Raw genomic sequence first — 26883 nt, forward strand, 5'->3', positions numbered from 1 at the left:
AAAATACTTAGCTTCTTTCATGTCTTAGTTTCTTCCTCTATAGAATGGCAATGATAATTGCTTATCTTGTATTGTGGTCAAAAAAAGAATTAAGTAAAGCTTTTAGGTTAATGCATGGCAAATAAATACTCAAATACTAGCTGTTGGCAAATAAACACTCAAATACTAACTGTTGTTATCAGAGGTCTTGGAGAGGACCTCCAGGATTATTGATTGTAACAACAATGTGGGACAGGAGAGTACTGGTCATGGGGTCTAGTGCCAACATGGTTAACTGTAAGTAAGCAGCCTTTGTCAAATCACTTGACCTTGTTTTTAGTTAAATAAAAGTAATGGGCTAAATGAACTCCATAATTCCCTTTCAGCTTTCACATTTTATGAGACCATTTTTGTGTGTTGTGTTTTGTTTTTTTTCATTTTACTGTTCTTTCTCTGTCCTGCTTTTGGACGTTTTCTCAACTGACCCATGACTGAAGTTCAAAAAGGAAGAAACATTGTAGCAATTTGGTGGGAAGGAGGAATTTTGGCTACCGGTCTCCCACCTTCTGATCCGACCAATATATTGGGCAGAACTCATTTCCTCTGCATTCTTTAGACCAGAATGCTGTGTCTCTCTTCTTTCTCTACCGGTGTTTGGCGCATAGTGAGGCTTTACTCATACTCATTCAAAAAAAAAACTTTGAGTACCTACTGTATACCAGACACTGGGAACAGAAAACCAAATAAGAAATGGTCATTGGTTACAGTTTGGATGAACGAATCCAGGCCCAACTCATCATTACCTCCTGCATGAATGATGCCCTTCTGATGATGACTCCTCATTGGATCTCTAATGTTGGGACTTAGTTTGTGTTAGAAATTCTTACAAGATTTAGATGTGCACTGCAAATTCTTTTTGAGGTAGTGTAGAATAGTGGTTGAGAGTGCAGGCTCTGGAGTCATTATTCTGTCTGTGCTCATAATCCCAATATTTTTACTTTTCAACGTATTCTCCTCTCAATTCTTATACACAGGTTAAAGATAAATTAGAATTCGTTTAACTCTCAGGGTTCTACCCAGTTAGTATTATTCTGTAGCAACCACAACAAATCTAAATCCAAACAAACTTAAATACAACAAAAATCTTGGCCAGATCAGTAAGGTGACACATGAAATGAAGTTCCAAAGGTGCTTTAAGTACCTTACCAATTTAATATTGTTCTATGGACTTCTCACTGCTTGAGAGAAGGGAGAGCAGGGTATGTTTGTTTGTTTTTTTTTTTTTCTTTTTCAGTTGCATGCACATTAAAAAAAAAGCAGCTTTGAAACAATCACAATATTGTGGAGGTACAGTACAAATAACATTTTTTTATGAATCATTTGAGAGTTAAGTTGCTGACTGGATGCCCATCATCTCTGAATACTTTAGTTTTCTTATGAACAGGACATTCTCTTATATAACCACAATATAACTACTATAATCAGAAAGTTAACATTGCATTACTACCTCTAGTCTCCGGGCCCCGCTTCTCCATTCTTGGGCACTGATTCATCTTTCTGGACAGCCCAATATGTGGATGCCATCATTACCCTGCTCTTTTCCACACTGGGTTGCTCTTCTTTGCAGATTTCCTCCTCACCCAGCATAGGTTCTGACCTCACTCTGGGCCACCGTTCCTCTGCTACACCTCCCATTCCTACAGTATACTTTTCTTGCTTTGTCCCTTGCTTTGGGAAGTAGGTGGCTAGTAACTGGGTCCGTGTTGCCCTCTTACATATTCTATTATAGTTTAAGACATTCAAGGAAAATGAAGCACTTAAGGAAGATATTCTGCTTCTAGAATTATTGCAAAGCAACTCCAAATGATGTACCTTAATCTTTGTCAGTTTACTTGCTCTTTGAAGTCTACAGATGTGGTCCTATTTGACTGGACTATGTCTCAATGTTTTATAAACTTTTTTAAAACAGAAGGACTCTTTTTTCCAAATGAACATAGAAGCTTAATAGGTAAATTGGATCAAAGCAGAATACACTGTTATTGAAAGTAGGCCCTTCTCCTATAACCTCCACTCCTTCTTGCTATCATGGTCCCCCCCGAGGCTGGGAAGGCAGATGGGAATCAGCAATAATCAATCACTGCTTATTACTAAAGAGACGCTGCTAGCTTCACAACTGCTCTGGGCTGGACCTATCCGGACTCTGGTTTCTTTGGGGCTGTGCTCCTTCTACCTTTGGTATGGAGGCTTTCCTCTGATTGGTTGGCCTCAAGCCCTACTTCTTTGGCCTTCTTGAACCCCGTGGTGCCTAGATATTTCAGAATTGAATGTTTAAAAATAAACTTGGGGTGCCCCTGGGTGGCTCAGTCAGTTAAGCATGTGATTCTTGGTTTCTGCTCAGGTCATGATCTCATGGGTCATGAGGTCAAGCACTGCTTCCAGGCTCTGAGCTCAGAAGGGAGTCTGCTTGAAGATTCTCTCCCTCTGCCCCTTCCCCCATGCATGCACATGCTCTCTCTCTCTTAAATAAATAAAAATAAATAAATCTTTAAAAAAAACACCTTGGATTAACTGAGGAGCTTCTGAATAACCACCATAGAACTCTAGGTTTCTTTTTTTTTTTTTCTCCCTCTAAGATTTTATTTGAGAGAGAGAGTGAGAGAGAGAGCAAGAGCATGAGCACACACAGAGGGAGAGCGAGAAGCAGACTCTCCACTGAGCAGGGAGCCTGATGTAGGGCTTCATGCCAGGACCCTGGGATCATGACCGAAGGCAGATGCTTAACCAAGTGAGCCACCCAGATGCCTCCAGAACTCTGGATTTCTATAGAACACAATTTGAAGGAAAATTTTAAGTTCCATTTTTTAAAACGGCAACCCTCTACTTTCCTGAAATTGTAAACCTATTACTGTTATATTTCAGGATTTCCCTCAACAATGGATACCGCTTTCCTTCCTGAAGAACTGCATAGGGTTTCTCAGGCTACTGTTCTATGGAAGGAGCCAATAGGAGAGCATTAAGTTACATGGTCATACACTTATACAGCAGAAATCTGTAAGAATCAACTTAAGATTGTTTCTGCCTTTATTGCTCTTTCCATGACCTTTGTGTAGAAGGAACAGGTGATAGACTAAAATGTTTGAGCTCAATTTGGGTGTCTTAGCTGCTGATGCCTGTATAGATTCTATGTTCCAAGAGCTGGAGGAAAGAAGGTCTTTTGATAGAGCCTCTGGCCTCAGGTCAATAACCTTTGTTCTAGGATATGGGGTCAGAACTGCTAGTCAAGGGAGGGAAAGATTGGAGATGAGCCTGCATAGCCGGGAAGTGGGAGAGGCAGGATGTAATCAGGGTGTGATACTTGGATTTAACCTGTTTATCAGCCATTTTTCAAGAACTGACAAATCTGCCTCCATTCTATGTGTTATTAGTAAAGAAGTAAAAACCACCTGTGGCTGATCTAAGCGGAAAAGGGCAGGTTTATTATAAGGATACGAAGTTGTCTTGCAGAACTCAAGGACAAGGATCACCTGGGTCTTCCTGAATTCAGGGGGGTGATACTAGAACCAGGATTTGGAAGACTGATAAGATTTCCTCTCATTTCTTTCTTTCTTTTTTTTTTTTTTAAGATTTTATTTATTTATTTGATGAGAGAGTGAGAGCACGTGCGTGCACAAGCAGGGGGAAGGGCAGAGGGAGAGGGAGAAGCAGGCTTCTGGCTGAGCAGGGAGCCCGATGTGGGGCTTAATCCCAGGACCCTGAGATCATGATCGGAGCCAAAGGTAGATGCTTAACCGACTGAGCCATCCAGGCGCCGCCTCTCTCATTTCTGTTTTAAGTGAGGCAGTTCAGTTAATGGATGGTCCTGTAGATCAGGAAGACTTTTTTCCCAAGACTAGGACCCGAAGTCGTCATATGAAAGTGAGGGGGGTTGAGGAGAGAAGAAAGTATTTGGTTATGAAAATCTAAGGAAACTAGAGTTTCAAGTCTTATGGTAAGCAAGTATAATTGAGAGGAAAAAGAGAACTGAGGACAGTACCATTAGATTTATCTTTATGTAGCAGTGATTTATGCAGCAAAGTGCATGGTTAAGAGCCACTAGACTGCTAGTTCCCTCTCTGTTTAAAACAGGAGAGTGAACAAGAGTATCTGTAAGGTCCTTTCCAACTCCAAAGCTGTAAGACTTGCTACTCAGGCAGCATCAGCATCATCTGGGAGCTTCTGGAAATGTACAATCTCAGGCACCACCTCATTTTAACATGATTCATAAACAGTTAAGTAAATTTGGTGCATCCAAGAATGGATTATTTTGTAGGCATTAAAAAAAAAGAGGTGTAGGGGCGCCTGGGTGGTTAAGCGTCCAACTCTTGGTTTCGATTCAGGTTGTAATTTCAGGGTCGTGAGATCAAACCCCACATTGGGCTCCATGCTTGTCGCAAAATCTGCTTAAGACTCTCTCCTCTCTCTGTCCCTCCCCCTTGTGTGTGCGTGTGCCCTCTCCTCTAAAATTAAACAAATCTTAAAAAAGGTATATGTGCATGTGTATGAATTATTAAAATATACAAGAAAATGGCTGTTAATTAGTGATTAATAATTTCATCATTCCATTAAAAAACCTCTTCTGTATATGAAAAGGTTTTAAAGTATATAAATAAAATTGAATTATGGATGATTTTTGTCATGAATGTATTGTCTGAACTCTTAAAATGAGCATGTGTGTTTTTAATTTTATAAAGAAGTGACTTCAGATTAACCCTCGCATAGTGTTTAAAAGCAGGGACTCTGGTGTCAGCCAGAGTTTGACTCCACTATTTCCTAGCTTTTTGACATAGGCCTAGTAATTTGACCTCTGGAAGCCTTGGTTTTCTCACTTATATAAGAACATAACCTACATTTTGAGAATTTGAGATATTGAGATAAATGAGATATTGGCCGTCTGGTGCTTAACACAGTACCGGGACGTAGTAAATTCTTGATAAATGTTAGCTCTTATTACTATTATTTTTCCCTTTTTAAAGATTCATTTTCATACACACATCTCAAAAGCCTTCCTTTGACAGAATAGTAACAGTAGCAATTACAAAAGGAAAAGCAAAACAGACTAATAGTGTTAGGTAAGTATCAAATTGGAAAAAAAGTAAGTTCAAAGTTTCTGCAACTCCTCAGGATCACAGCGGGCAAAAGAGATGTGGATCGAAGTGCGCGGTGTTAAACCTAATGCTACTATTCTGTGGAGACTAGCTGTGGGTAATGTGCACATTTCTTCTTTAATGCAGATGTCTTTCACATTGTTGTCCGTCTTATTTCTTTGTGATAGGACACTTGAATTAGCTTCAGCAGAAGAGAAATGGAGGAGCCATAGAACGTTAAGGATGAATTCAGGAAGACCCGAGACCATGGAGAACTTGCCTGCTCTCTACACTATTTTCCAAGGAGAGGTATACTCTCTTGGCCTTAAAAACTTACCATTTGTGTTAAGCGTGGCTGAGGGGTGAAAAGCAGCTGGGTTGGGAGCTCCCGTCCGCCTGAGAATGTGTGGAGCGTCACAGTTCAAACAGGAAGGACTAGTGGAGCTGCTATTTGTACCTCCTCTAAGCTCCAGACTCCTAACTGCATACTTGACATCTTCATTTGGGTACCTCACAGCACGTCTGATTTATGTTTTAAACTGAATTTATTCTTCGCTTGCTTGCTTGCTTCTTTTTTCTTTCTTTCTTTCTTTCTTTCTTTCTTTCTTTTTTTTTTTTGAAGAAATTTATTTATTTTTTAAGTAATCTCTACACCTAACGTGGGGCTCAAACTCATGACCTGGACATCAAGAGTCAGATGCTTCACCGCCTGAGCCACCTAGCGCCCCTGAATTTTTTATTTTTTAACCAAATCTGTTCTTTTAGTCTTTCGCATCTCAGCAAATGGAACTACTATCCTTCCACGTACCCATGCTAAATGTCTGGGTATCATCCTTCATTTCTCCTCTTGATTTGATCTTGATTTTCCCTTTCCCTCCAGTCCATAAGCAAGTCATACTATTGCTACCTCCCAAATATATCTCTTGAATGTATACTTCTTTATCCCTGTGTCACCCCATTAATTCAAGCTCTCCATTTCTTGCTTGGCCACTGGGGTCTCTATATCTATTATAGTCCCTCTTCAATCTGTTCTTCCTGTTGCAGCCAGAATAACATCTAAAAAGCAGACTGAACATATTGCTTTCTCACAGTTCTTCTAGGCTTCTCGTTATACTTGAATTCCTTCAGTCTCATTTTCATGAGCTCTATATGACTTGGCCTCTGCCTACCCAGACTGTGGCTTTGTTCTGTACTACTCACACACCAGCCACACTGGCTTCCTTACCACTCTGAGCATCCTAAGCTTGCTTCCTTCTCAGGACTTTTGCACATGCTGTGTCTAACTATCCCACTCTCCCACTAACTTCTCTTCATGTTTTAGGACTTAACCCTAATGTCTCCTCAAGGATCTTTTCCCCACCACAAATAAATAGACTCGCCCTGTATTTGTGTGCTTGTGTAATGTCTGTCTTTCTCACAAGACACTAAGCTTCATGAGGGCAGAGCCTTGTGTGTTTTGTTTGTGGTTGTAGATCTCAGTCCCAGGTAGGTGCGTAGAAAATAATAGGTGCTCATTACATCGTCAGTGACTGAATGATCAGCCTTTGAAGAAGAAGGCATTGTATTTGGAGAACAGACAAAACTTGGGATTCCTGTCCTAGTGCTTTTACTTACTGTGTGATTCTTGAGACTGCCTCTTACTCTCTTTGAGTCTTGGTTTTCTCATTCGTTAAATGGAGACAATAATTTCTTCCATAGGATTGCCATGATGGTTAAATAAGCTATCATCTATAAAAACAATGCCCGAGATAGAGGAGGAATTCATTAACATTATCTTCTTCCTCTCAAAGTGAAAGTAAAGCCAAAAAATTGTTTTCAGTGTCTTATGAGTGCCTGTAGTATTTTAACAGTATCATTCTTACTTGCTTTATGGTTGTTCATACTTGCTTTATGGTTGACAAAAGCTTCATCTTCTAATAATGGGAGGCCTTTGACGGCAAACTTTGTGTTTGTCAGTTGGTTATAGATAATTGTGGCTCTTGACTTCTGTTAAGTCAGTCCCAACTTTTAATATAAAGTCAAGATACAAAGGATAATAACGTTCGAGCAAATAGTAAACAATTCTGCTCTTCAGAACCTTTGTCCTTTTTCTTTAAGACCTGTGGTGTTCCCAAAGATCAGTGAGGTACCGGGGCTCAGAAAAGGAAGTAAGTAGCTCTAGGATGAAATTGATTTTTCTGATGATAAAGTTCGTTTGTCAGGTATTGCACAAAAGGCAGAGAAGAGTGCTGTGCCCTCCACAAACTGACTCGGCCACTTCGAAAGTGGCTCCTGCCCAACAGCTGCTTAAATGAGGTGGGACTTGAATTAGTGTAGGTTTTATATGTTACTGCTAAGGATGGATGGGCTAGGGTAATGTTTGGGGAGAACTTAGTAGTTCTAGCTTAGTATTTCAGGAGCACATTTGGAAAAATGATGGTTTAGAAATGACTGGAGTTAGGGAGAGAGAAGTTGCTTGATAAATCATAAAGAAGAAACCATTTTTCAGAATACTCATCCACAAACATTTAATGAGTACCTAATATTTCAAAGAAGACTCGGTTACGTTAAAATTCAAAAAAAATTGTAAGTCTAACGTATGTCAGCACTTTTACACATTCTGTGTCATTGACTCTCCAAAAAATTGTTACCCTCTTTTATGGATAAGGAAACTCCTCTCAGAATTTAAGTAGTTGCCCAATGGTTAATAAATAGCAAAACTGGGATTTTATTTTATTTATTTTTTAAAAAGATGTATTTATTTATTTTGGAGAGAAAGTACGAGTGTGGGAGGAGGGGCAGAAGGAGAGGGAAAAGGGAAGCAGACTCCCTGCTGAGTGCAGAGCCCTACGCTGGCTGATCTCAACAACCCTGAGATCATGATCTGAGCTGAAACCAAGAGTCGGATGCCCAACCTACCGAGCCACCCAGGTGCCCCCAAACTGGGATTTTAAATCAAGTCATCTCTCCAAGTCTCCTTTCTGCTGAACTGCCCCTGGGGTTGTCCAGCTGCACATAAATGCATGGTGGAACCACAAGAACCTTAAGAGAACTCTTTTAACTGAATTAATTGATAGAAGGAGGGTAGATGGTAAATCTTGTTGTTCTAGTTGTTCTAGTCATTTGGTTCCCAGTAACAGCATTTATCACAGTCTGTCTTATATGATTGTTCCTTGTGTATGTGTTTGTCTCCTATACTAGAGTATGAGTTACTGGAGAGGAAGGGGCATGGTTATCTCATATATCTTGGTAACTACTTCAAATTTATTTAAAAATAGGCTGGACATTTTTGTAAAGTGTTTTTATTTCGCAGTACCTAACATGGTATCTTGCATATAAGTGCTCAGCAAATGTTTGAATAAAATTGAACCCAAGCCCCTTAGGACCAGTCTGCCTTGAAGAAACTGGTGGTGTAGCCCATAACCTAGCAGTTCTCTTAGCAGGCTCAGCAGGGCTGGAGAGTTCAGCGACTGAATAAGTGAGAAGCCAATATTCATCCTTCTCTCATCGTCTGAGAGGTTGTCTTGGTGCTGGAGTCAGTGAAGCATGGTAGCAGGTGTAAGTGTAGCCGTGGGAGTTGGGATTTGGCTCAGCCCAGCCATAGCCAAAGAAATGCTGAAGGGAGATTGGTGTTGGTGAGGTGGAAATGGCATTGAACTAGAAGTAGAAAGACTTCTGTTCTTGCTACTTTCTACCTTTGTGACTTTGGACAAGTAACTTCGGTCTCTGAGCCTCAAGTTGCTCATTCACATTATGGGATAACTAGTTTCAAGGCCAGTGCAACCTCTACTCCGAAGATGGTAAATTCATTTTACCTAAACCCCGAGTTCAGTTGAGATAATTACTGAATTTTTCCCCCTGAGTTACTTGACTAATTATTCTTGGGACACCAGGCAGACTGTGTGATCATCTACAGCAGGTGCCATTCTGTTCATTTCAACTCTGACTGCACCCTGGGAGACACGGTGATGGAAACACCTGGTACTGGAAATAGGCAAGGATGCCTTTTCCTGACTGAACAGTTGAGCGCATCCATTCTGGAGCACATTAACTTTTCCTTTTGGGAGAGGCCAAATTAAGGTCTGTTAATGATATTTCCTCAAAAGATCATAATGTGACACTGGAATTTCAGGATTGAAAAGTGAGATGGTCTTAATTTACAGCAGCAAGGTGAGTTGGGCTCCAAATTCCAGATGCTTCTTTTAAGTTTGTTAGATAACTCTGCCCTTAATAATGTTATGCAGTATGAAACACCTTAGCCCTTTTTATAGAACTGTGGAGCAAAAATCAGTTACTAAATTAAAGCAAAAGCTGAGGTGCCTGGGTGGCTCAGTTAGTTGGGCTTCTGACTCTTGATTTTGGCTCAGGTCATGGTCTCAGGGTCGTGGGATCCAGCCCTGACTGGGCTCCGTGCTGGGGATGGAGCCCGCTTCGGATTCTCTCTCCCTCCGCCCCTCCCCACTCCTTGCACGGATGCGTGCACAAGTACGTTCTCTCTCTTTCTCTCTCTTAAAAAAAAAAAAAAGTTTAAAAGCAAAAGCCTTTAGTTGGTCCAGAAAGAAAGGATTTGCTTTTATTGTAATTAAAAATTTACAGTCTTATCTTTATCCATGTCGCCCTGTTTTACGGAAAACAACTTGCTTTGTGAACTTGGGTAAGCACTTTGTGTCTCTGGTCTTCACTTTTCCTCATTCGAAACATGATAGGATTGCACCAGCTAATCTCCGACGTTCTTCCTCCAGTTCCACTTACCTTGATTTTAAGTACTAGTATCTGCCTCATTGTACTGTTTCTTTGGGACTGTTTGGTCCCTACCCCACTATAGCATATTCATCAGTATAAAAGAGGACTTTAGAACTTTGGTTCTTGGGGCACCTGGGTGGCTCAGTCGGTTAGGCATCTAACTTTAGCTCAGGTCACGATCTCAGGGTCCTGGGATCGAGTCCCTCTCCTGGCTCTGTGCTCAGCAGGGACTCTGCTTCCCTCCGCCCCTCCCCCCCGCTCGTGTGCGCTCTCTCAAATAAAACCTTTTAAAAAAAAGCTTTTGGTTCCTAACCCATTAATGCTGTATCATAGAGTTATTTCAGGTGCCCATTTAAAAATATGAGGCAAATGGAAGTTTTTGTCTCTTTCCATCCTAACATTGAGGTGAGTAATGATATTTGGTGGAGTAAGAGGCACTGGACTAGGTGTCAAGGGATCTAGGTTCTGTGCCTTGTGTCTCAGTTAGTTGGGTTTCCATTAGTCACTAACCTTTTTTGTGCATCAGTGTCTTGAACTGTAAGTTATTAAAAAGCCACAATTTGTTGAGTGTACATTAGGTGCCAGATATCACTGCGAGGCACTTTGTGTACAGCATGTGTTATCTGCAAGAGGAAAGTGACTATACTTGGAAACTTACGCCCTAAAAGGCAAGTTGTATTCAACATCCCACAGCTAAGGAGTGGCAGAGCTGGGATTAGAAGCCACATCTTTTCACTCCAGGGCCTGTGCTCTTTCTATACCTGTACTATGGATTCTACCTCATCTGCAGCAGAGGGACCTACCATGTATACTTCTGAAGATCGTTCCCAGGAGCAGATAAAATGTCAAATGTCACATTGCTTCTGCATTAGAAGTTTCTAGTTCAAGGGAACTCATGAGCCATTCTAGTATAATTAAGACTCATTGGGTTCAAATCCCAGCTCTGCTGCTTACTAGTTTTGAACATTGGGTAAGTTACTTAGTCTGTCCATCAGTTTGTCATCAAATGAGAATAGTAAGAGTACCAATAGCATATGGTATCACGAGGAGCATGTAAAGCACTTTGAACAGCGTTTTATACGTAGTGAGTAGTCAGTATATATTAGTGAAACAATAACAGTGCAGCAGGGCTTGTCCTATTCACTCCCCTTCTCTTAGTTATGGTGAAGCTGGAACAGTGAGTACCCAAGATGAAACAACTAATTAAAGTCACTGAAAAAATAGAGCTTATATCTATAAGATTATATTGAATACTTTATAAATAATATTTTGTGATCAATATGGAATGTAGTGACAGTTTTAATCCTAATCCATGGGTTGGAGGGTAGGCTAGAGGATGGATGGGAGGCAGAGATAGAGTCTGGTATAATGTTTTATCTGGCAGTGGTTCCAGACCTTTCATTACTATTACCTATTACATAGACCCATCAAGCCTCTAACTTATGCATCTTAGGTCACCTCTATAAAAGACTTGGGGACAACTCTTTTTCTCTCTGATTACATCTTTTTAGGTTCTGTCAGATGTCTGTGTATTGATTTTTTTCTGTAGCTGTCTTATAAACCTGAGACTGGTTTGGAGTTAAATAGAGCAGGCTATATCATCTGTTTTGACTTGAAGTTTAGGAAAAAGGGATGTTCTATATAATCCATCCCAAATTATTAAAGTTCTCTGTATTGGGATTGGGGGCCTCAGTCCCAGCTAATAGAAAGTGTAACTTTATTACTTTATTTCCTGCTGTGTGTTCCCTTTTCTCCAAGTACCTCCTTTGGGGATTTCAGTAGGTGTGGGATTTGGACACCCCTAGATTTTGTCATACCATCCGACAACATTCCAATCCCACCAGTGTTTTTAATGTGTTCACACATACCTGCCAGTCTAAATTTCAAAAAGAACAGAAAGAATATTTGACAGAACATAACTTTTAGAGAGCTTTGCAGCAGTCAGTGCCAAGTAGAAATTCAGGGAGACTAGGTTAAATGCTATGGAAGAGAGATTCTCATTTGTGTGACATTGATTCTTTTTTTTTTTTCCCTTGGTCTTTATAGGTTGCTATGGTGACAGACTATGGAGCCTTCATCAAAATCCCAGGCTGTCGGAAGCAAGGTGGGAAACTGTCACTTGAAATTCAGCCCTTCTGTTCCACTGTCTTCTCTCACCCCATCACATCCTGATTATAGACTCTTTTTCAAACAGTAGTTTTGTTTTTGTCTTTAGCGTAGAGGTATGAATGTAGACAAATGCTGATAGTCCATGTTTTCGTAGGTCTTAACTTCAGAAGAATGATGCTCTCTGACTTGGTGGGGAGCTGGGTGTAGCCACTTGGGTTCACTTCTGGAACCAGCTCTTGTCTAAATTTCACCTGTGACCCTAGGCAAGGCACTTGACCTCTTTGGTCTTAGGATTTGGGGTAGGGCAAGCTGTTTCCTCTCTGAGGCTGACGTTGTGAATTTTCTAGTATGTGGCACATGGAATGGGAATAGTGTTGTAACCAATACGAATATTTCATATATATCATGCTTTAATTTTTCTTTTTAAAGTGATAGGCATTTGTTGAATATTTCTTGAGAATCCCCTCCGTATCTATAATCTTATTTGTTTCTTAAAATAATTGTGGTAAGTAGAAAAGACAAGTTCTACAGACTGGTGGCCTGCTGAGAGTGATTTAGCTAGATAATGGCACAGCTAGGTCTAGAACCTGAGCCTCCTAATTCCTAGCCCGGTGGGCTTTTTACCGTATCATAGTACTAGTAGACCCAAAAACTCAGCTTGCTAGTTCCTCATGCTATAATAAATAAGGATTTATCAAAGATTTTAATGTAAAAAAATTAACTATAAGGATATTATTAGAAAAAATATAGAATGATATTTGACTTCATAAAAGTAAAAACTTGTATTCAAAAATCATAAGCAGGGGGCGCCTGGGTAGCACAGTTGTTAAGCGTCTGCCTTCAGCTCAGGGCGTGATCCCGGCGTTCCGGGATCGAGTCCCACATCGGGCTCCTCCGCTGGGAGCCTGCTTCTTCCTCTCCCACTCCCCCTGCCTGTGTTCCCTCTCTCGCTGGCTGTCTCTCTGTCACATAAATGAATGGGATCTTTTAAAAAAAAAAAAAATCATAAGCAAAGTTAAGTTGGGAAAAAGAATTTGTAGGACACATGACAAAAGACTAATAAAAAAAGGGAAAGTAGGAAAAGGAGCTAAAAATATGGAAAGAATTCACAGGAGAAAGAATAGCAATTGATCGATAAATACCTTAAAAGATGCTCATTCTCCGGATTGATTTAAAACTAACTTAAGTGGCGCCTGGGTGGCTTAGTTGGGTAGGTGTCTGACTCTTAGTTTTGTCTTGGGTCATGATCTCAGAGTCCTGGGATTGAGCCCCATGTCCAGCTCTGTGCTCAGGGTGGAGCCTGCTTGGGATTCTTTCTCTCTCCCTCTGCCCCACCGCTTTGTGCGTGCTCTCTCTTGCTCTCTAAAATAAATAAATCTTTTTTTTTTTTTTAAGATTTTATTTATTTATTTGACAGAGACAGCCAGCGAGAGAGAGAACACAAGCAGGGGGAGTGGGAGAGGAAGAAGCAGGCTCCTAGCGGAGGAGCCTGATGTGGGGCTCGATCCCAGAACGCTGGGATCACGCCCTGAGCTGAAGGCAGACGCTTAACGACTGTGCCACCCAGGCGCCTCTAAAATAAATAAATTTTAAAAAATAAAATAAAACTAGGGGCGCCTGGGTGGCTCAGTTGTTAAGCGTCTGCCTTCAGCTCAGGGCATGATCCCAGGGTTCTGGGTTTGAGCCCCGTATTGGCCTCCCTGCTCAGTGGGAAGCATTCTTCTCCCTCTCCCACTCCCCCTGCTTGTGTTCCCTCTCTCCCTGTCTCTCTCTGTCAAATAAATAAAATCTTTAAAAAAAAAAAGAAAAGCTAACTTAAACTGTGGCACATCTATGCAATGACTGCTACTTGGCAGTAAAGAGTAATGAGAATCAAGTGTGGATGTACGCAACACTCTGGCTCAAGCTCCGGAGAATTATGTTGAGTGAAAAAAGCTAATCCCAAAAGGTTGCAGACCTTATGATTCCTTTTGTGTAACATCCTGTTTTTTTGTTTTTTGTTTTTTTGGCACTTTTATCGAGAAGCAATGCATATACCGTGCATTTCACTCAAATGTACAGTTCAGTGGGGTTTGTTTTTGTTTTTGTTTTTTTTGTATATTCGCAGTTTTGCAACCATCACTACAATCTAAAGCGAGAACATTTTCATCACCCCCCAAAGAGAAACTCCGTACCTATTAGCAGTCACTCCAAATTAGCATCCCACCTGCCCGAGCCTGAGGCAGCCCCTAGTCTACCTTCTGTCTTTATATGTTTGCGTCATCTGGACATTTCTTAATAAGTGGAATCAGACAACATGTGGTCTTTTTGACTGGCTTCTTTCACTCAGCATGTTTTCTAGGATCTTCCATGCTGGCATGTGTCAGTACTGCAGTTGTTTATTGCCACTGCAAAATGTGGCATGTCATTAACCAGTTCTCCAGTTCTCTGATTCTCTGACACCAGCTGGGTATCCTACAGTTTAATTCAATTCTGACACTAACCGCCCAGAGGTAGCGCCCGACTCCACAGACTTTAGGGCTGTGTTCCACAAGACTGCCCTCACGTCAGACGCCAGTTACAAGCATCGAGTCCCCAGGTTACCCACACTACTGTCAGACTTGGCTACACATTTGAATGTTCCCACACCACCCCTCCAGTTTTGATAATTTGCTAGAACAACTCAGAGAACACCAGAGATGCTATACTTACAGTTAAGAAGCTGGGTAAAGGGTACCCAGGATTTCTCTGCATTATTTCTTTTGACTACATGTGAATCTAAAATTACCTCAAGATTTTTGAGATTAACAAATGTTGAAGACATTGCTGTTACCCTGTATGTTAACTAACTGGAATTTAAATAAAAACTTAAAAAAATTGCTGTTAATAGGGGCGCCTGGATGGCTCAGTTGTTAAGCATCTGCCTTCGGCTCAGGGCGTGATCCTGGCGTTCTGGGATTAAGCCCCACGTCAGGCTCCTCTGCTGGGAGCCTGTTTCTTCCTCTCCCACTCCCCCTGCTCGTGTTCCCTCTCTCGCTGGCTGTCTCTCTCTCTGTCGAATGAATAAATAAAATCTTTAAAAAAAAATTGCTGTTAATAACCAATTTTGGAAGTGGGTATTTCCAGTAATAGTTTTATTTACTGTTGGGAGTATAAATTGTTATAGATTTTGGCAATGCCTATTCACATTTTTAATGTGCTTCCCCTTTAATCCAGCAGTCCTTTAGCGGATTTAGTTTGTAGCGTAGACTTAGATAAATTATGTACATTTAGGCAGTGGACTATGCAGATGATAAGAAGCATGATACTTTGATGCTGGTGCCTTCTTCATTTTATCAGAAAGGACCTGTGAGAAGTTTTGATACAGCTCCCCCTACACTGAGGCCTGACTGAGAGCCTTTATAAGATAGCACTGGTTGTCGGAAGCATTCTTATTTCAGAGATGGTAAAGTGAGGGCAGGAAAGTGCCTCTTAGAATTGATGAAATGGATGCGTCCCAACTTACTGAAATGGAAAGATGTCCAAGATAGATGAAAAAGCATGTTGCAGCAGAGTTTGAAGAACATGACCTTCCTGCCTACATTAAAAAAAATTGTTTTTTAAAGATTTTATTTATTTATTTATTTATTTATTTATTTGTCAGGGGGAGAGAGCACAAGCAAGGGGAGAGGCAGGCAGGGGAAAAGCAGGCTCCTTTCTGAGCAAGGAGCCTGATGTGGGACTCAATCCCAGGACCGTGGGACTCGATCCTAGGACCCTGGGATCATGACCTGAACCGAAGGCAGACACTTAACCCACTGAGCCACCCAGGCCTTCTGTCCCTACCTATATTTTAAAGCATGTGTATATTAGCCTATGTAGTTTTTGAATTATTGCATATGTTTAGAAGAAAGCCTAGAAGCATACTCAACAAACTGTTGACAGAGGTTACCTCTGGCTGTTTTAGTTCGCTAGGGGAGACATGGACATGAAATAGGGACTTTTTCTTTGTGCAGTTTTTTATTTTTTTTAATTAATTTTTTAAAAAGATTTTATTTATTTATTTATTTGACAGAGAGAGAGAGAGAGACAGCCAGCGAGAGAGGGAACACAAGCAGGGGGAGTGGGAGAAGCAGGCTCCCAGCAGAGGAGCCCAATGTGGGACTCGATCTTAGAACACCGGGATCATGCCCTCAGCCCAAGACAGACAGCTTAACGACCAAGCCACCTGGGCACCCCTGTGCATTTTTTAAAACAAAATTTTTCTTTAAAAGTAAGTCCAACAGCTGATTTTTGGATAATGAAGCCATGCTTCTAGCCTTGGAGACTACTTGCCACAAATTGCATCTTGGAATTAGAAAGGGCTCACCAGTGGTTTCCAAGCTAGCAGTCAGCAATCTGTTATAAAGTTTCTCATTTTATGTCGTCTAGGATTTAATGAGGGGGATCTCATCCTGGTCCCTATAGGCATGCACCTCTTTTGGTCTGAAGACAGATTTTCTTGGTGTACTTGCCATAGCTCCCAGTACTTGAAAGTCCCATCCTTACCTGAGCACTTATGTGGCACTTTGGGGACCATGTGGAGATGAGGGCCTGCCTCCTCTCAGCAGTCAGTCTTCAACTCGCTCATGTCCATGCCCTGTCAGGGGATGCCTCTGATTGTGGCTTCCTGCTTACAAGTGATCTGTGAGTCTGACAGCTGGCGAGACAGGCCTCAGAGGGAGAGCTCAGGAAGCCAAGTAATTAGGTGGGAACTCTCTAATCCTGGGCTTTTCTGGGGGTTTACTGCATAACTTGAACAGTTGTATTTTAGCTTCTCTACTCTCGAAGGGGAAGGTCATTAAGTCCCGTGCCAAAAGGACTGAGCTAAAAAAATAATTCTGGTCTCCAGATTTTAACATTTTGATTCAGGAAGGGAGACTCTTGAGTTGTTTTTCTCAGCCTTCTAGTCTCAGAATTTTTACCACTACTTGAAGACCCCTTCCTAGTATTCAGATCTAAACTAGACTTTTCCCCCATCTCATAGTGGTACTTAATAGAACTATCTGTGATGATGGAAGTGTTCTATATCTGTTCCAGTGTGTTTTCTGACACTAATCAATTCTCCGGATTCCAACAGCAGGTGTCTTAATTCAGTTCTGACACTATCTATCTGGAGTAAGCGTCAGATCCCACAAGTTAAACTTCACATGACAGTCATAAGTCCTGAGCCACCTGTACTTCTGACTGGTGGACTATGAAGCAAGGCTTCCCCATGACCCCCTCCTCAAGTTTGATAATTTCCTAGAATGGCAAGGTATGGGTGGGGGGTGTACTCTCAGCTTATGTGTCTTCTCTGACACACCACCCTCCCAATAAGCTGATGTGTTCACTAACCTGGAAGCTTTCTGAATCTCGTCGTTCAAGAGTTTCTATAGAGCTTAATCTCTAGGCCCTCCCCCTCTTTCCTGGAGACCAGTGGGGCTGAAAGTTCCAACCCTGTCATCATTTGATCTTTTGGAGACTTGGCCCATCCAGAGACATCTAGGGGCCCTACCCTAAGTCACCTCATTAGCACAAACTCTGGTGTGATCAGAAGGGGCTTATGAATAGCAAAAGACTCTCCTATCACTGGAGAGATTCCAGGAGTTATAGGAGTTCTGTGCAGGCTGTGTAGGATCCAGGGACAAAGACCAAATATATTTTTGTATTATAGCACATCTGTGCTGTCCAGTAATGTAGCCACTGACTTTTAACTTCATTTATTTTAATTTAAATTTAAGCTTAAAACAGCAACATGGCTAGTGACTATCATAGTGTCAGTGTAGTTTTCTTATGAAGTTCTTTTTTTTCTTCTATCCTCTGCCCCACCAGCACATCAGATTTGGGGATCAGAGGTTGTTCAGTGTTATACCTTTAAAGTGTTTTGCTTATGGTAGAAGTTCAAATATTTTTACTTTGTGGAGCCCAACGCAAGGGCTTGAACTCACGACCCTGAGATCAAGCCCTGAGCTGAGATCTAGAGTCAGACACTTAACCAACTGAGCCACCCAGTCACCCCGAAGCTCAAATATTTTTAGCAGTGAATTCAGTTTAGCAAATAATTCTTGAATTCTGTTATCTGATCACTACGTTAGGTGGGAACACAGAGGTAAGAAAACAGTCCCTGCTGCTCTCAGATTGTTCATAGTCTGGAGATACGAACAAATTACAGTGTGGTGTAATAATATAAGTGAAGTTGCAGTTGTCCCTGAGCTGTGAAATGATGGGGCCTAGAACAGTACCTGGGGAATAGTGGGTATTCAGTACATTTTATTAAATGAATAAATTCTAGTCCCAGCTGTGCCATTTATTGATTTTTGACTTCCATTTGCTTTGGACTTGAGCCTTAGTTCCCTTATCTGTGAAATGGGAATGATGTGCATATTTTCGAGTTTCTTGATTGGCAGGATCGTATCTTACTTGTCCTTGAATTCGTTTTTGCCTATGATATTGTGGATATTTAGTAACTGTTTGAACGAATCTATAATCCCATCAAGATAAAGGGTGTGAACGCACTTTAACTTGTGGACTTACATTATTGTCATACACCACTGATTGGTGATAACTTATTTGAACATTCTAGAAAGGGAATTCAGATCCCCCAAAGATAAAGGGGACCTTTTATTTTGACAGTTTTGGGCCATAGCTGTTCTCTAATGGTTTATAATTTTCACCTCTTTATATAGTCAGTGGGAGTTGTAGAAGAAATTAAGGTTGAACAACACATTTGGGAGAATATTTTTAAGGGAATAATAATAGGCTACCTCTGTTTGTTTTTTATATATAGTGACTGAGATGCTAGCTCTTTCCAAGTTGTCAGAATTTCTTTTCTTTTACCGGCAGACATTCGGATGGGATTCAGTCCAAGTGTCATGTTGGGTTTACTAAACATGATGATGGACTTGATATGCCCTTTGGGCATTTATGGCTTCATGTCAGAAATACAGGCACAAACTGCTCTGAAGAGCTCCCTTCCATGTAGACGGACAAGGAAAGCATTTTCGTTGTTTCTGTTCATTTTGGAGCATATGCTGAAGCAGCATTAGATGTGTTTCTACTACTTGTAGATGAGACCATCTTTTTTTTTTTAAATTGAAAAGATAACACAGACCAATAATAAAAAAATGGAGAAATATCAGTGTGTTGTAGAAGACCCTACAGACTCATACTTGAATTGCAGTTCTTTACTAGCTTTGTGATCTTGCACAGTGTATTTAACTTCCACAGTACTTGCTCGTGTGAACCTACGTCACAGGGTTGATAGAAGGGATGAATGGGTGGATGTACTGTATTTAGTGAGGTATCCGGCACAGAGGGAGGGGGCCTCAATTATGTTATTTGGTGCCCTTTACCATATGCACTTGATTCAACTGTGGGTAGCAGAGAAATACCTCCCAAGAATATATACTGTCCTCTGAGAATGCAGCTGGTGATGAATTCCCATACAGAGTGTGGGATTAGCCATAGATAGAAATATACCAGGTAATTGCCTATAAGTCTGTGACTAAATAGATGAGAGCACTGGAGAAGGTGACAAGATAATGTTGAGTGTGATTCCAGAGAAAAGGGATTGGAATGAAATTATAATTTAGGAGACTGAAATCTAATTGACTATATCATTCTATCTAGGGGGAGATTATGTGAACAGGGCAGGTTGTCAGCTTGGAACATAGTAAAAGAAAGCCTGAGTATCTGAAGTTGGCAGTGTTTGTCTTGCCTTATGTAGAGCAGAAATGGATCTGATGCTAGGAACTAGAGAGAGGTGGATTCTTTTATGAGGAAGTGATAGTCCATTAAACTTGTGGACTGGAAACCTATCTTAAACCATGTGTCTCCATTTGTTCTGATTCTGGTTGAAGCCATTTCTGATCACTTATCCAAATTTCTAGGTATTTGGTACTGGGAGCAGTGGGTAGTTTATTAGGCAAGGACTGGGAATTAAAAAAAAGTATATCCTCGGGATGCCTGGGTGGCTCAGTCATTTAAGCGTCTGCCTTCAGCTCAGGTCGTGGTTCCAGGGTTCTGGGATCAATTCCCGATTTGGGCTCGTTGCTCAGTGGGGAGCCTGCTTCTCCCTCTGCCTGCTGCTCCCCCTGCTTGTTGTGCATGTGCGTGCTTTCTCTCTCCCTCTCTCCCACGAATAAATAAATCTTTAAAAAATATATATATATATCTTCTGTTGTAAATTAATAAATTGGTGAATTGTGTCTGTCCTTGTACCAATCACTAAATTTACAATCTGATTAATATATTTTATTTTTATTATTTTAAAAGATTTTATTGAGAAAAGTACGTATGCACATGAGAGTATGCACATGAGAGCACAAACGGAAGGGGGAGGGGCAGAGGGAGAGGGATACTGTATATAATTTTCTGTTGTACTGTTGTTATTTACATGGGAAAATGTTGGTTGTCTTCAGTGCTTGACACAGAGAAGGCAATCAAATATTTACTAAAGAATGAATTACAGACATATTCTTATATAATCTTTTGAACATCGTTTTAAAAAAATTTTTTTTAGAAGATTTTATTTATTTGAGATAGCTTGCAAAAGAGAGCATGAGTGGGGCGGGGTGGGGTGGGTGCAGGAGAGATAGAAGCAGACTCCCTGCTGAACAGAGAGCCCAACTTGGGGCTCAATCCCAGGACCCTGAGATCATGACATGAGCTGAAGGCAGATGCATAACTGACTAAGCCACCCAGGTGCCCCTAGTTTGTTTCTAATTTTTCCAGTCTTCAAAATACATTGAAGGGGACAGAAACACAGTTGAGAAATGTTTTGGCTATTCTCACTGTGGGGTGCAGAATAAATCTAGCTGACCCCAGGGCTGTATCAGGTGCTCAGATTACACCCACAGGGCTTTGTTTCTTACCTCTGGCTAGCTCTTGCCACCTGGTGGTAAAGATGGGCATTGGTGAATTTTTGTAGTTTATTATCCTGACAGATGTCTTGAAAATGATGAGTTGATTTAGCTAATCACTCAGTGGGGTGAACTATCTTGATTGATTAAGCATGTGTCGTGTGCCCACAGTTGGGGGTTATGTCAGCTTCAACCAAATCACATGGACCAGAATAATTTTAGAAAATAGGGAATGTGATGTTGATTAATACTTCAATAATTTTATTCATAAAAATCTGAAATTGTGTATTAAAAAAAAAGTAGGGAAGATCGTTCTCCCAGGAAAGGACTTTGGACAGATAGGAAAAGGAGATCTATTATAAATATTTTAAAAATTATTTAATACTAACGCATCATTTAACTTTTAATTAGTTTTATTAAATATTTTTACCACTCTTGTTAGTGATTGCTAAATGATTTCTAAAATTTTATACTAGCCTTGCAATATTTCTTATTTTACTACACTTTCACCCATGGGTATTATTTTCTCAGTATGTTGTTAACTTAATAGATTAAAAATAGCACCTTGTTTAGATTTTCTTTTTTCACTTAACGTCTATCATAATTATTTTCTGTAATTGTAATTTAATTGGCTGCTTACTCTTCTATTTGATTGCTTTACCATAGTTTACCAAGCTTATTTTCCAATTATTGGTCATTTAGATTGCTTTATAGTTTTTTTTAAAACCTTTGTAGGTAATAATACTACAAGTATTTTTATAAACCCATAGGTTTTTGGTTTTTGCCTCCGTTGAGTTTTTTCTTTTGGAAAAATTCTAATGATGTTATTCTTGCATCAAAGGTATAAACATCTTGATGCCCTTGCTTTCAAAAACTTCCACTGACTTGCGTTTTTACTAATGTGTTGTCTTATATCACGTTTGCTAATGTTGAGCATTATTTTTAAAGAATATGTTTTGATTAAGTACAAAAAGTGATCTCAGATTGTTTTAATTTACAGTTTTAAATTAACAGACATTTTTCAGTGAGTCCTCAACTCCCATCTTTTCCTTACCTCATTATTTGGAGTATAAATACCAGATATACCCTGTGCTTTATTTCATTTCTTTTGTACCCAGGTCTGGTCCATCGAACTCACATGTCATCCTGTCGTGTGGATAAGCCCTCTGAGATAGTAGATGTCGGAGACAAAGTGTGGGTTAAGCTTATTGGTCGAGAGGTAAGGTTCTGTGCAACTTTCACGTTGTTAGAAAGACCGAGGAAAAGCTGGGGGGGGCAGTGTTGGTATTTCATGATGGTGAATGTGGATATATTGTTAACTGTGGCTGATGATCTTATTTTTGAATCCTGCCACTGTATTCTGTCCTGAATTGAAACCTTCTGGCCGGTTGTCCTGTAAACTCAGAAGGGATGTGCTGTAAACTATAATAACTGTGGTGCAATAAGTACATGTTTATAGAACTTTCCTCCCTGAAGTTTATCCAAATGGTGGGTAGGAAAAAAAAAAAAAAGAAAAGAACCAAAAAGACAGAAGAAAACTTAATTTATGGAACTGGTCTTTATCATAAATTTCAAAGAATAGCTGCCAGGTACACTTCAGTTTGGACCAAAACAATGAAAAGACACAGAGGTTACCGTTATTGCTCCTAATACCTGGCACCATGTGGCGCGAGGCAAGTGAGAAAGGTCTGAAGGACCCTGTTAACAGCAGCTCACTTGAGGCATGAGGGCTGTGGATGTGGGCAGCATGCTCTTGTCCCAGAGAATGGCAGGGGAGAGAGGTCTGAAAGAGATACTATTCAATAATAGGTACTAGTCTGAGGGATATAAGAGTGAGCCAGACCTAGGTGACCTCAGCTGTTATGGAGCTCGTATAGAATGTAATTGGACGAGACAAATATAAAAGTAAGCAAACATACATATAAAATAATCGTAAATTATAAGTGCTGTAATGGGCTCAAGCAGTATCAGCAGTAGATTTAGATAAAGTGGTCAGTAACAGGCTCTCTGTGGAAATGATGTGGGAGCTTAGACCTAAAGGAAAAGGCACTGGTCATGTGAAAAGTTAGGATAAGCATATTCCAGGCAGGGAGAATAACTGGTGCAGAGACCCTGAAGTGGAAAAGGGCATCAAGTGTTGGAGGAAGCAAAAGAAGACCAACATGGCTAACAATTGCCTTCATGTTTAAAAATGTACTAGACCAAGTCCAAAAAGGGATCTAGTCTAGTCTGGAATGTTTGGGAAATGCATTCTGGGCTCATGGATCTCTGAACCTATCATTATGCTGAACTTACCTGGAAAAAACAGCTTTTATTTTCTGCCTGGTTACCTGTATTGGCCTTGAATTTCTGAGCAACCATTTCTGTCTTTCCTCCCGAGAAGGACAAGAATGAGATAAAAACCATTTCCTAAAGTTATTCTGCCACAAGATCTATTTATAATGCTCATTAGTACCCCCAGTGTTCCTAGTACAGGACTCAGCCATTAGAGGAGCTCAGTGTTTGTTATAATGATAAAGCTTTGATGCTTAGTTAGATAATTTTAGACCAGCAGTCTAAATAGTGTACTCTTAGCTCTTGGTGACTTTGCTTTTGTCTTTTACAGATGAAAAATGATAGGATAAAAGTGTCCCTCTCCATGAAAGTTGTCAACCAAGGGACTGGGAAAGACCTCGACCCTAACAACGTTATCATTGAGTAGGTAAAAGGTTTGGAAAGGCTACAGTCCTGCTTCTCAAACCACAGAATGCTGTAGTGAATCAGGCTGACCTAGGAACTCTACCATTTATAGTCTCTGATATTGATGAGTTATGTAGCCCTTGTGATCCTTGGATTTCGGTAACACCATACTGCATAGAGTTCTAAGATTGGATGCTAACATGCAAAGCATAGAAATTCTCCATCAGTGGTTTTGTTTCCTTCCCCTTATTCTTTGTCTGCCCTTTAACCAGTTAGCCAACAAGCATTCATGAAGCACCTGCTACTTGTCTCTCTCCTAGCACAGGGGCTCAAAAAAGATAAAGACCATATGGAAGAGTAGGGTAATCTAGAAGCAACGCCAGTGGAGTTTAATGCATCTTGGGATAACTGTGTTCTGAATATGACATTTTACTTTCATTGGCTCTTCTGACCTTTCGTTTAGGAATGGAAGATTTGCTATCCATGGAGGCTAATGTCTGGTGATATAAGGAATTTGCTCTCGGTCTCAAAGTTTTTCTTGAATGTATGCCAGTGATTTCTGATCAGGGGTTCCTAGTTCCCTAAGGTTCCGTGAAGGGTTTCTGAACTGTTCCCAGGGTTTCAGAAAGCTAATCAAAATCATGCATTTAACTTCAGGTTAACCATGACTTTATTGTATTGTTTTTGATGTTAAAATACCACATTGTTTATCTCATGCTAATCAGGTGTTCTCAGTGGTTGTTATGTTATTGATTAATTTATTTTTTAAAAAGATTTTATTTATATATTTGAGAGAGAGAGGGAGAGAGAAAGCACGAGAGGGGGGAGAAAGGGTCAGAGGGAGAAGCAGGCTCCCCGCTGAGCAGAGCCTGATGCAGGGTTTGATCCCAGGACCCTGGGATCGTGACCTCAGCTGAAGGTAGACGCTTAACCGACTGAGCCACCCAGGTGCCCCGCCCTCTTTTTTCCTAAAGATTTTATTTTTGGGTGCCTGGGTGACTCAGTCGGTCAAGCATCTGACCCTGCTTTTGGCTCAGGTCATGATCTCAGGGTCCTGAGATCGAGCCCTGCCTTCCTACTCAGGGAGGTATCTGCTTGTCTCCCTCTCCCTCTGCCTCTCCCCGCGTGTGCACTCTTTCTCTCTTTCTCTCTAAAATAAGTAAATAAATCGTAAAAAAAAAAAAAAAAGGTTTTATTTTTAAGCAATCTCCACACCCAATGTGGGGCTTAAGCCCACAGCTCCAAGATCAATAGTTGCATGCTCCACTGACTGAGCCCGCCAGACATCCCTATATTCCTAGTTTCTATTTTGGTGCTTGGTGATAAGTAGTTTCCCTGTGGTTAATGACAAATTATAGTGGGTCAAGGACCTGAACTAGGACATTGAAGCTAGGGCCCTTTTTACCACATGATGCTTCTAGCTGTTGTATGTGAATTATTTTTTCCATATTTCTGTAGTTTCATCTCTAAATATTGACATATTTGTAAGTCTGATTATTGACAAAACACCTTTCAGTTATAATAGAAATGTTTTATAACTCAGAGCTCAGTAATGTTATTTAAGTCTGGCTTTTGCTGATTACATTATAATAAATTACTTCTGCTCCAAAGAATCCTGTGCTATATACAGACTCATTAAAAAGCAATGGAATTTCCCAAAGTCACCCTTGTAGGGGCAAAATGTAAAACAAGTAAAATAAAAGAGCTACTTCTCTGTCTCAAAACAAGGGTAGAGAAGGGAAGGGGCTCCCTGGTTTTGGGCTGTACAAGTCTCTATGTATAGGCTATTTCTAGTAATAACCAAGTAGCCAAACAGTAACTTTTGTTATAAACTGTTTCTAGAGCTGCATCCAGGAAAGAAAATATAGTGGAATGATGAGAGGTTTTAGTGCTAGACGTAAATTAGAAAGAGTCCTAGTTCTGCTGCAAACTGGTATATGACCTTGAGCAGACTCCTTCTCTTCTCTGACCCTCAGCTTCTTACTCTCAGATGGAGGGGATGATGCCTACATCTCAGAAATGATGGAATGATTTAAATACAAGCTTGTTTGTAAAGAGCCAGATTAGTGTCTAGTCTATGGTAGAAACTTAGTAGATGGTAGCTACTTGTAGTTACTGTTTTAAAAGATCTCTTTGTTTTTCTTCTGTGATTATCACACCTTTTCTTGTGAAAGAATATATAAGACCTGGGAGAACAGGGGGCACACAGCTCTTTCTTATCTCCCAGAGTGCCTGATGTGTAGCAGTTGTTAGTGGTTTCATTTACTCATTTATTCAGCAAATGTTTTTTGGGTTCATATTCTGTATTAGGTACAATGGCAATACCAAGTTTTCTGCCTAAGGGCCTTACTGCCTAGTGTAATGAGATAATTATGTAGATCACTTTAATATAAGGCAAATGTAATAAATGCTAAAAGAGTAGGTTAGGGGCGCCTGGGTGGCTCAGTCGTTAAGCGTCTGCCTTCGGCTCAGGGTGTGATCCCGGCGTTCTGGGATCGAGCCCCACATCGGGCTCTTCCGCTGAGAGCCTGCTTCTTCCTCTCCCACTCCCCCTGCTTGTGTTCCCTCTCTCGCTGGCTGTCTCTCTCTCTGTCAAATAAGTAAATAAAATCTTAAAAAAAAAAAAAAAGAGTAGGTTAAAGAAAGGGTTCTAGGAATTAGCTTGAAGAGGATGAGTTGATTTCAGACCCTGATGGCTAGAAGAGAGGTGGCATTTGAGCTAGTTCTAGAAGAATGGATAAGATTTTGTCGGGCAGCAGGGGAAGGAATGGTGTTTCTGACAGAAGAAATGATTTAAGGAAAGGCACGAGGTAGTAAAGCACAGGGCACATTAGGAGTCTTGTTTAAGGCAAGAGGAGGGTACAGTCAAGTACTAGAATGTAAGGCTTGAAAGGTATGTTGGGGTCAGATTGTGGAGAGCTTTGACTTTGACTGTCAGTCAAAGAGTGTTAATTTTTTTTAAAGCCCTGGGGCGCCTGGGTGGCTCAGTCAGTTAAGCGTTTGCCTTCAGCTCGGATCATGATCCCAGGGTCCTGGGCTTGAGCCCCGTGTCAGGCTCCCTGCTCAGCGGGGAGTCTACTTCTCCCTCTCCTCCCTGCTTGTGCTCTCTCTTGCTATCTCTGTCTCAAATAAATAAATAAAATATTAAAAAAAAATTTTTAAAGCCCTTGAAGGGCAGAGGCTCCTGATCAGATTAATCTCTCCTTGTACCCCATTCCCTGACCTCGCCCTGTTATGCTCAGTGTCTTAGTGCTGTCTTCAGCCACCCACAGTTTGTCAGCTGCCTTTCATTCTCCATCAAGATCTGTCTTACATTTCATTCCCCCAGTCCCAGAGTGTTAAAGGGAATCTGTAAATGGAAAGGGGAAAGGCAGTTTCCAGGCAGTTTCAGCCAGCATCGCATGGTCTTTTAGAAGTGTTTGTGGCTCACC

The 26883-nt window shown here is 40.7% G+C and overlaps 1 protein-coding gene across 1 annotated transcript in view; it reads left to right on the forward strand.

Annotated features, from left to right (window-relative positions):
- ZCCHC17 (zinc finger CCHC-type containing 17) overlaps window positions 1-26883 on the forward strand; it is a 52474-nt gene that overhangs the window by 3857 nt on the left and 21734 nt on the right. Inside the window, exons 2-5 of the mRNA XM_008694487.2 lie at window positions 5291-5411; window positions 11871-11928; window positions 21892-21992; window positions 23379-23470. Coding sequence (XP_008692709.1) covers window positions 5346-5411; window positions 11871-11928; window positions 21892-21992; window positions 23379-23470 — 317 coding nt within the window. The 5' untranslated portion in view covers window positions 5291-5345. The remainder of the gene's footprint in view (window positions 1-5290; window positions 5412-11870; window positions 11929-21891; window positions 21993-23378; window positions 23471-26883) is intronic.

The sequence above is a fragment of the Ursus maritimus genome, unplaced genomic scaffold (genome assembly GCF_017311325.1).
Source record: "Ursus maritimus isolate PB19 unplaced genomic scaffold, ASM1731132v1 scaffold_32, whole genome shotgun sequence".
NCBI lineage: Eukaryota > Metazoa > Chordata > Mammalia > Carnivora > Ursidae > Ursus > Ursus maritimus.